Source organism: Chroicocephalus ridibundus, chromosome 9 (genome assembly GCF_963924245.1).
Source record: "Chroicocephalus ridibundus chromosome 9, bChrRid1.1, whole genome shotgun sequence".
NCBI lineage: Eukaryota > Metazoa > Chordata > Aves > Charadriiformes > Laridae > Chroicocephalus > Chroicocephalus ridibundus.
The window spans coordinates 48697455-48708298 of NC_086292.1; the positions used below are offsets into that span (position 1 = coordinate 48697455).

General features: G+C 39.4%; 1 protein-coding gene across 2 annotated transcripts in view; it reads left to right on the forward strand.

Annotated features, from left to right (window-relative positions):
• Positions 1 to 10844, forward strand: part of PIAS1 (protein inhibitor of activated STAT 1) — a 63499-nt gene that overhangs the window by 47214 nt on the left and 5441 nt on the right. For both annotated transcript variants that reach the window (XM_063346318.1, XM_063346319.1), the window contains exons 8-13: positions 1129 to 1202; positions 6477 to 6637; positions 8505 to 8635; positions 8895 to 9072; positions 10153 to 10295; positions 10619 to 10656. In XM_063346318.1, coding sequence (XP_063202388.1) covers positions 1129 to 1202; positions 6477 to 6637; positions 8505 to 8635; positions 8895 to 9072; positions 10153 to 10295; positions 10619 to 10656 — 725 coding nt within the window. The remainder of the gene's footprint in view (positions 1 to 1128; positions 1203 to 6476; positions 6638 to 8504; positions 8636 to 8894; positions 9073 to 10152; positions 10296 to 10618; positions 10657 to 10844) is intronic.

Consider the following 10844-nt stretch of genomic DNA (forward strand, 5'->3'; position numbering starts at 1 on the left):
ACTGAACCTTGATGCTGACATGCTGGAGGAAGGTCTCCATCAGCACCGTTTTTGTTCCTTTGGCACGGTATTGTGGGGTGAGCTCCTGGAGAGAGAGTGTCTAGCGCTATACTCCTCCCAACCCCCTTCCAAATTTATTGTTTTCTCTGACAAGTACACGTTGGTATAAGTTCGTGTAATAAAAATGCAAGCAAAAACTGCTGCATGCTTTTTTTTTTTTTTTTTTTCAGGGGGAGGGTGAAAATAGCAGCAGCTGACAGCCGTTGGTGGTGCTCTTTTAATGCTCAGATAATGTGTGTGGTGCACAGCACAGGACCTTCCCCAAAAGGGAAGAAATTAGCCCACCAGTAAATGCTGCAAAGCCAGCCGAGTATTGTGGTGGGCATTAGCTTGTGCTAACGCAGTCCTGTTTAAACACACGAGCATCTCGAGAGTTGCCAGGTGGCTGCTGCTGGTTGTATCCAGGTGAGAATGAGGGTGGAGGCCGAGTTCATAGAGCAGGAAGAACATGGAACCGACTTGTTTGTTTAACCAGTGACTGCTTATAAAACACTCCTTATAAGTAAAAGTAGAGGATGGGTAGAGATGAAAGACCTCTGTAGTGCTAATATTTCACTGCAGTTATTTAAAACACAAATTTTGTCAGGGCACTTCTGATTTCCTATTTCTCCATTTGCTTTTCAATTTTAAATCACAGGATTGCTTGATGAGTATTTCAGGCGTTTACAGTGGTGCTTGGCTGGGTGGGGGTTACTAACACGTTTTTTTAGCGTGCTTGAACTTAACAGTCAAGTTATGTGTCTCATCTTGGTAGATTTTAAGTAACTTGTGAGTACAGAGTTGTGTGTGTATGAAAATAGACGTCTCTGTATAAATATATTTTAGGGAACTTCGTTTAAGATGAGCTTTTGCTGCTTTTCGCTTTCTTAAATGGCTGTCATTTATGATGTTTCTAGAAAGTAAAGATGTGTTACATGTTTATTGTGTGAGTCTGAAAAAATAGTCACTGCTGCTTGCTTTGAGTAGATCTGTCAAACTAAAAGTTCAGCACAGTTTCAGGCTTGTTTTATTTCTGTCATGTGTTTTAAATCAGCTGTAAAATAAACCTTTTCTTCTTTCAAATAACAGTTAAAGAGAAACTGACTGCCGATCCGGACAGTGAAATAGCAACAACGAGCTTAAGAGTTTCTCTTCTTTGTCCGGTAAGTTTTTTTTAATTCCTTCAAAACTGATTCTGATCAAAACGTGGCTGTTCTGGGACATGTATTTGGTAGAGCTTAGCCTGTGTTTCCCTGTGTGTTCATTTGTGGGGATAGGATCCAGCGCTGGAGTTAGCCATCACTGTGCTTAAGCATGTGATACACCCCTGAGAAAATGAGTATTCCATTAAGTTGAAAATGCTATTCAAAATTATATGGAAGCATACATTTAAATGTGTCACTAGGTCCTTTGAGTGTGCAGTTTGGGTCCTTGATTGTGATAAAACCACTCTCAGTAGTAAGGTAGGTGGGTCTGACTATTAAAAGTAGCTCTTTAGCCAATGTCTGCAGCCGAAGAATTGAGCATCTTTTAACTGGAATTGGTGATGTGCATGTGTGCACTTTGGGTATTTAATAATCTTAGATTAAAAGTGAAGCAGTGTTCTAAGGGCTGTTCAACAAAATTTGCTCCAAATTTGAATTGGGACAGTACAGTTCCAGTGAATGTGGAAGTGGCAGAGACTTACTGTGTCATGACATACTGGTTTTTAATAAATAAAAAGCTGTGGTTTATACCGGGGTTTTTGTCGTTATTGGCTGAACTACACAATATTAATATTACGTGCACTGTTTTATCTTTGAGGCTCAGTGCTCTTGTTTTCAAGTACCCTGCACCTTCAGAATGCTTGGCTGTATTGATTGACACAGTATCTTTATTGCAGGATAACTTTTTAACCTCTTTTCAGGATTAAGGATACATCTGCTTCCTGGTTAGGCTCAATCTGTTCAAGTTTGACATGAAATTTTCAGTTTTGAAATCTAAAGAAGAAAACTAACCGACTTTATTCTTGTAAAATTCAAGCTTATTTCTCAAGTTATTAAATATCTTCTTAAACTCTACCAATGTATGGATAAACTTGAACATAAATAAGCTTCGCTTTGTAAAAAGCGCAATTAACATTGTGGTTATGTTTTGTATATGTATTAGATTATTGTCAGTGTTTTAAGTGTGGTATTTTCATGATCTTCAATCTTAAGACTTTCTCCATACCACCATTGGTGCTAACTAAACAATAACATGTTTATAAGGAAGATAAAACTCATCTGTAAGAAAGATACAGGGATTGCATTTACAGAATAAAATCCTGTTCTCTAAATTTAGAACCTCATAACCTGTCATCTTACAAATTAATGAACTTTTGTGTCGCCTTGAAACTGACGCAGATTTGGGGCAGAGTTGTCCCAGTTGAATGTGTGTTGTGCTGTTAGTACTTTGTTACTCCAGAAAGTGCAATAGTCCTGGTGGGTTTTTGTCATTCTTTAGGCACAATGTTCTTACCACTTAAAATTAATTTCCAATACAGACAAAAGTAGTAATCTGTTAGTAGAAATTAAATGGCTGTAAGAGTTTAGAAGTGCCTATCTATTAATTCATTATCTTAAATTAACCTTCATGCATCTTCTGGGATTACAGATTTTTACTTCAGTCGTACTTGATTTGTCAAAACTGCCCCTTCAGGCAGTTACGTTGCTTTATAGACCATTCTGTGGCCGTTTTCTGACACGCTTCTGTTTGTCCTGGCTGCCTCCATTACTGATAAAAGTTCTCCTGCAATGCTTTTAGATGCATTTTTTTTTCTTGATGACTACAGTTCAGATGAGATAGTATTAGAGTAGGAATATCCTCTATAATATTGCTTGTTGGACTGCAAGTTTGCTAATACCTAAAGATGTCAAATACTATTTTGCTTTCTCAGAGTTCTGCCAGGGGTAAAAACAAACCAGCAATTAGACACTAGGGTGTAGCTCTCCAGAAGTCCTACCTTTGTCACTATTTCCTCTTTAAAATTTACTACTCTTCTGATAGACGTACAAAACAAAGTCCATAGCAGATTATTTTGAGCATATTTGTTTCATTTTAATAATGTCTACAAAACATACGCCCTTGACTTTTTTTCCAGTATGTTCCTCATTTATTGCTGGCTGATTTCACTGTAGCTCTTGGAATAATCCGTCATTGCAAAAGCTCGTTGGGACAGAGACTGCACCTTTCAACCTGTCCTATGAATAGAAAGATTATTACCATGAGTCAGACTGTCCTCAGGTCTGAATGTAATTTTATTATAGCCTCCATATTTTTACTTGCTAATTTGTAAGCATTTGGCTCAGGGAGATTTTTTTTTGTAAGTATTTTGTGCTTACTTTCTAATGCTTGAGTGGACAGTGTATGCTTTGAAAGTAAACATTGAAAATGCTGATTCGGTGTCCAACAGCAGAACCAAAAACTAAAGAATGATGCGTCTTCAGCTCTGTTAATGTGAGGGTGCTGTTCTCCCATCTCATTTGTTATGAGTGTGATTCCCTTGTGTGCATACTTTGATAAAAAATAAACGGAATTGTGTATCTGGATGGGGGGCAGGTTTAGACTTTATAACCTTTATTTTGCCCTCAAAAAAGTGCAGAGCGAGGCAGCTTCCTCTGAATTTGTTTTGGATTGCTGCTGAGCTTTTTTTAGCACAGAGGCCTGCTCTCCCTCCGCGACCGTGGAGTACGGAGAGAAAGCTGTTCTTAACTATTGGCTGAATCTCTCCAAGATACAGCAGGCAAATGGGCTGGACCGAGTCTGTATCTCAGGAAGATGCTTGTATTCGTGTTCTTTTTTTCCCTTGAAATAAAAATAAATAAATCTCTGGCTCTGCAGCCGGACCAAATATTTAACTGAACAAAAAATTCCAAATCCAGCATTTTATTGCAGGGTTTTGCAGCTTTGTTTACAAATCCTTACCTCCTGTTTGGGAGGCATTTTCTAGCATGAAAAGATAGCAATGTTTTGTATGCTTGTAAAATAAATTAACGCAGTGTTTCTTTTGCTGCCGACAGGCACGAATCAAAACAGTAACGGTGTTGGGAAACAGAGTTTTTCAGAAGTTGGGGTGCATCACTCCTTTTATGACCCCTTCTTGTGTCAGTTCTGACACAGCTTGCCCAGTATGGCAGAGCTGATCTGGGAGGTTCAATGCCAAAAATGGGAAAGGAGACATCAACTTGTTAACGCTGAATACGCTGAGGCTGTCTGTGTCTGTACGGCTCTGGTTAAATCTGACTGCTCCTTAGAAATGAGAGCCACAGTCTTTATACCAACAGCTTGTGAAAATGTTTTCTGGTTTAAATCTGCCTTTTTTTTTTTTTTTTTTTTTACCTGGGAGGTGGGTATTTATGTTCTTCCTGCAGCATGTGTCTTTGACCTTCCTTATTTTTATTTTACACCATTTTGACGTATCCAGGTTTTATCTCCCGTACCCTTACTCTTGATCCTCGCTGAGCTAGGAGACTCTTACTGTGCCCAAAAGACAAATGAGCCATTGACCTGCCATCTGGGAGATAAGAATTCATAACAGACATGGATCAGGGGGCCTTGCTTTGTTGGGGGTTGATTGTGTGATAGAAATAATGTGCTTGGTCATGGATTTTGGGGGAGGGGGTGCCAAACACATGGCACATACAGCACCTCCTGCTGTCTGAGCTCTCCACCACCATTACTGCAGGCTCCCCAGGGAGTTCTCTGCTCCCCTCCCATCTGCTGGGGAGTTTTGTGACAGTGACTGAGAGCCAGAGGGAAGAAAAATAAGCAAGATCCTGACGTCTAGCTGAATTTGCTGGGCATGGGGTGGAGGGATTTCTGCTTACGGGGGATGCAAAAACAAACAAAAAAAAGGCATCATGGAGGAAGTAGTGGACTGTGAGTAGAGCCTTTGTTCTTGATATTGTTTTTGGTTTTCTGATATTCTGAGATTGAGTGCCATCCTGTGGCACCCATCTTGAATTGCTCAGAATCAGTATGCGTGACCACAGTGCTTGCTTAGGCCGTGCTAAAAACAGTTCCTCCTACTATCCACTGCTGGAATTGGCTGAAGGTTTTCAAATGAAGTCATCGTGTATATTTTAGTCAAATATGTATAACTTCACAATACTCAGTATAAATAGTTCTTAATAAATAATTATTTTGTTGTTTTTTTAATGTGGGAAAAGTTTTGTTTAGACATTCCTACGTTTTCCCTTTAGTGTGGTCAGTTAATGCGACTCCTGAAGTGCAGCGTAAGCACTTTGCCAGAAAACAATTGCTTGTTTTTTTGTGAGGAGAGGAGACTTTTTCATTTCAGATTAATGTGAAATGCCTTTCACTGCCTAATAATTTTTTGCATTCAATGTAATCATATGTTAATGTGTTATGGGCTGGGTTAGCGTTGATCTATCTATCCAAGTCAAGCTATTCCTGTTCTGCTGTTTAGCCTAACCACTCGCTGCGTGTTGCACTCCTATGTTACCTGCTCAGCTTAGCACTCAGCTGTGCTTTTTGTATTAAACTTGGGGAAGCTTTGTGCTGGCCTGCCAAACCTCACTGTCCTGACCTTTCTACAAACTCGAAGGAGAGGATGGGCCCCATCTGAAAGTGTACTTTAGAACTCATTTTCTCCTGTCTCATCTTCTGTTAACATTTGCAGGCCCTTCGTAGTGTTGAAAGGGTATGATGGCATTACAGGGAGAGTCAGCTATTTGTATTTTGCACGAGAGAAAGGCAGCAAAATTTCAAGTTAACTCACAACTGTATACATAGCAGTGGTGTCTGTCACAGCAGGAGGAGTATAAAGTAGTTTCGTAAGAGTTAACAGGTGTGACTTCTGCGAGTAGTCACCTTCTGAGAGTTCTTTGCAGAAAGCAGTGCAAATGATGGAGTTAGAGAAACAAGTCAGGAAATGATCCATAATCCTGCAAATGCATTTTCTATAGGCTTGCTGCTGTGGCTGTAAAGTTAATCAAGTAGTTCTGGTGGCGCCCTGATGACTGATACACGGACAGCAGCTCGAATACACGCTGAACTGTGAGTGGATAGGAGAGGACTGACCCATGTTCATCAGCTTTTAAAACACTAATGAAGAAGAATAATTCTTGTTTGTGGTTCGTCCAGGACACTGATGTGTTACAGGTGCTCAGTGAGCTCTGACTTTTGTTAAGGGAATACGGAAGGATGTAGTCTTCAGTTTCCTTGATCAAAAGTAGTTAAAAATCTGATTTTCAGTAACTCTTTCTTTTATGTGACAATCAAACCTACAGGAAGGAGGGAACAGTGTATGTGGCATGTATTTTAATGAAAATTTGGATTTGTGAGAGCTCTTGAGTAAAACTCAACCTGTCTCTGTCTCTTTTCAGACAGAAAAGCCCCGTTTGTTAATTTAATACCAAGATGATGTAATCTTTTTTTTTTTCCCCCTCTTAAAGCTTGGTAAAATGCGGCTAACTATACCATGTAGGGCCCTGACATGTTCACACCTGCAATGTTTTGATGCCACTCTGTATATTCAAATGAATGAGAAGAAGCCAACCTGGGTTTGCCCTGTCTGTGACAAGAAGGCTCCCTACGAACATCTCATTATCGATGGGTAAGTAAAGCTTGACTCAAAATGAAGGATGTACCTTACACTCTGTGTACTGTTCTCGTGCTGCGCAGAATACAGTGCTCTGAAATCTTGATTATCTGGGTGTGACATGTTTTAAGTTACCGTGTCCTTTAATTTCCCTGCTGTTGGTGAAGAGTTACTAAGCAGGTGCCTCTTCATTCAGTGTTCTGGAAGAATTGTGGTCAACAAGCTGTTAGAGTTAAAAATAATGAAAGGTATTCCTTCCAATCCTAGGTAAATTTTTGAGCTAAATGGTAACCCTGCCTAAACTCTGCCTAAAATGGTTGGGTTGTGGGGTTTGGTGGTTGTTTTTTGTTTTGGTTTGGTTTTTTTTTCCAATAGTCTGTAGTGCTGGATCCCCAGGAGAAAGAAATATATAGAGAATATATAGTTTTCTTTCTATAAAGAAAACAGCACATGTTGTCTTTACTTTTAATGAAGCAACTGCACAAATCTGGCGTAGTTGATGTCAGGCATTCGTGTTAGATCAAATAAATACTGCCACCCCCCAAATGCATGTGTGGTTCCATGTACAATTATTTCACGTTGGGGAGTTGCTATATATAGAAAGTGACGTAGAGATGGATTCCCTGGTACTGCCTACTGTAGAACATCAGTAAAATAAATACATTTAGTATTGGTCTCCATGAAGAAATGCCAAGTATGTATTTCCTGGGTTTGCATTTTAATTCCTAACCTTCTTTCCAAAATGTGATAAAGGAAGAGAACGGGTAGAGCCTTCTGAGCATACTCCCAGAATGTTTTACTCAGAAAAACCTTACCTACCAACCAACCCTGCCAAAACAAATAAACCCCCCAAAAGCAAAACAAAAAACCCCAAACAAACAGAACCCCAGAAAACCAACTCAGAAATGATTGGGTCTTTTTTTAATGAGTACACATGTTTCGCTTTGGTGACCTGCCAGCGACCCCGAGATTGCTTGGGATTCCCTTTACAGCCCTCCAAAAAGCTCTTGAAGAGACGCTCGGGGCTCGCACAGGCTTTGGATTCATGGACCCTGAGATTTACAGGTCCTCTGCTTTGGATCAAAGAACCGTTCATTGTTCTAGGTTTCAGCCTAAAATAGTAAAGATGAAGAGCAGTAATAATTAAAACAACGCATTTTCCTTATTTCTTCTTGTGTTGCTAGATGTGGATGTTGGAGATGAGGTGGTGTAATTATAGCATCCCGAAGAGAAGGTTATTTCTAGAAAATGTTTCAATCTGGGAAAGAGTGAACTTTCTCGCTAATTAAAGCAAAGCTCTTTCCTATGCAGAGCCACATGAATAGTCTTGGTCAAAAGCTGGAATTCCCGCTGGGAGTGATGTGGTGCCAGGATCCTAAAAGTTTTAGGAGACACAGCTAGCAGAAGGGGCTGCCAGTTTAGATTCCCATGCTCAGCTTTTGTTAGGAAGTTTTCACTTAAAAAGAAGAAAGGACATTTCAGGACTAGTTTTTAAGTACTCAGCTGTGTGGACTCCTTTAAGATACAGGTTTCCTTAGTTAAATATTGTCACAGATAAATGCGGGTAAGTAGGAGATTACGTTTTTCGATATTAATTCACATTCTTCCCTCATTTTGGGAAATGGAGAGTTCTGCGTCGTGACCTCTGCAAAATTCCGGTCTTGGGATTCTTTTTAGTGAATGTGCAGATTTTTGTTTTTGATAGTATTTTAAATCGTGACTCCTTTTTTATCAAGGAAGCAGATGAGAGAAGGGTAGAACAACAGAAGTTTTCAACTCTTTTTAAACACTGCTTCAAACTTATACTGACTAATAAAGATATTGAGAAAGAAATGAGTTAAGCTGTTTTTGAGGACTGATATTCAATGTTTTTGATTGACAGGTTGTTCATGGAAATCCTGAAGTATTGTACAGACTGTGATGAAATTCAGTTTAAGGAGGATGGATCATGGGCTCCTATGAGATCGAAGAAGGAAGTGCAGGAAGTAACTGCATCTTACAACGGAGTTGATGGTAAGTCGTGTTTTGAGATGTACGGACCAAATGTCGTACTGTCAAGTATTGATGTCCTTTAACTTCTCAAGGTGCACGTTTTTGCATGTATGTTTGTAGCTTTTAAAGATCATTTGCGAGAAAGATCGCTTGCGTAATACCCATTCTTTTATGCTAAGTTGTAAGGTTTATTTATGAAGGCATGTAATAAGCAGTGATGTTATCGTGATTGTGGTGGTGGTGTAAGCTACACCTTACAATGTTGGCTTACTTTCTGTAGGATGCATAAGCTCTTCCTTGGAACATCAGGTGTCTTCTCACCAACAGTCAAATAAAAATAAGAAAGTAGAAGTGATTGATTTAACCATTGATAGCTCATCAGATGAAGAGGAGGAGGAACCATCTGCAAAGAGAAGCTGTCCTTCCATATCTCCAGCATCGCCGTTAAATAATAAGGGGTGAGAATAAAATATACAGGCCAATGCAGGGAACATGTAGTCTCAATGGAGAGTATTGACAAATTTCAAAAGAAATTCTATCTAGGAAGTTGCCTATTCGGATTATATCCTGATTTAATAGCTTATAGCAAATGGATTTCATCTCAGATCACAAAGCCTGAAAAGATTGGAATAACAAAATTGCGTAACATGACACAGTTTTTGAATTGCATTTGTGAAAATGAGCGTCCAATGGTGCCAAAAGGTTGTGGCTTAGAAGCATGTTTTTTGCAGATTTAGAAATGTTTTTCTTTCGTAGAGAAATAAAAAAGCAGCAGCATACAGAGAGAGAGCGTGAGAGGAGAAACGTGGGTGTGGTATGGGAGTGTGTGGGTTTTACCAGTGGTTCCTGCCAGTAGCATAGTAATAAAGAATGCCAGAATAACCTGATTACACCTAAGTAGCCAAGCTGTTTATAGCACCCTGTTTACATAAACATGTAGGGATGAAAACTGAGGCTAAACCGAAGGGATCCCGTTGTTGAACTGATTACTACTCCAGTGATGTAAATGACTCAGTGATCACTTAAAACTCCTCAAGACCTTTTTGGCTGTCTTCCATCGCTAATTACCTTGTAGAGCCTATCTGTCCTGTTGTTATGCAGATTTGTACCTTTCTGGGGGGTCTTGTTCTGGTTTAGGAGTATTTGTAGCATATTTGTTGCAGAGATCCCAATAACATTTATAATGAGTCATCAGTTTCTACTGTTTGAGACTGAGCTTTACTTTGCTTTTAAATTTGCTAGACTTCAACTGTTTGGGCTACAGTCTGGCTTGGATTGTATTAACTTTTCTGATAAAATGTCATTGTGAGAAGAAAGTTTGGGGAACATGTGGTGTTCATGTTCTGCTCCCCTCCCCTCCTTTTTACAGCCCTTACAAGACTCATTGAGGTGCAGCAGTATTGTGATGCTTTCTAGTGAAGCTTTGAAATTAATTAGGGGAGTTGTTATACGCACCTGTCACAAAGCTCATAATGCATATTCTAGGATTAAAGCCAAGACTATATTTTATGCTTGTAACAAGCCTTTGTTTCTTCCAGCATTTTAAATTTACCGCATCAAGCATCTCCTGTGTCAAGAACACCAAGCCTTCCTGCTGTTGACACCAGCTACATCAATACATCACTTATCCAAGACTACAGGCATCCATTCCATATGACACCCATGCCTTATGACTTGCAAGGTGAGCTTCTGACTGTAGCTGTTAAGTACAGCTCTCCAAGCAACAACAACTATTGTAAAAGGATTTAAACTTGCAGTCATCAGTGGAAAATATTATTTTGCATCCATCCACAGAGGATGAGATGGTATTTAAAAAAAAAATAATAAAAAATTAGGTTAATATCGTAAGGTTTTAAAAGGTTCATGCTTTGCAAGCTCCAGTAGTGAAGAGACTCTGAAGTGTCGTCAGTATTATGTTGGTTGTATTTCAAAATAAATGGTGAAAAAATGGGGAGGTGCTTGTTTATTTTGAGAAGCTTAATCTTTTTCTTTGGCTCTTTACAGGTTTAGATTTCTTCCCTTTCCTGTCAGGAGACAATCAGGTAAGTCAAGGGAAATCAAGTCATATGGCAATACTCTTTTCTCAGGAGGACTTGCTGCATGGATGTATAGGCGAGGAAGGGGCAGATGTATGATGTAGGTGTAAGTGCAGGCAGGCTGCAGCTTTATTTTATACACATAGAAACTGCGACCAAACATAAGCATTGTCTAAACACTGGTGTAGGATGAG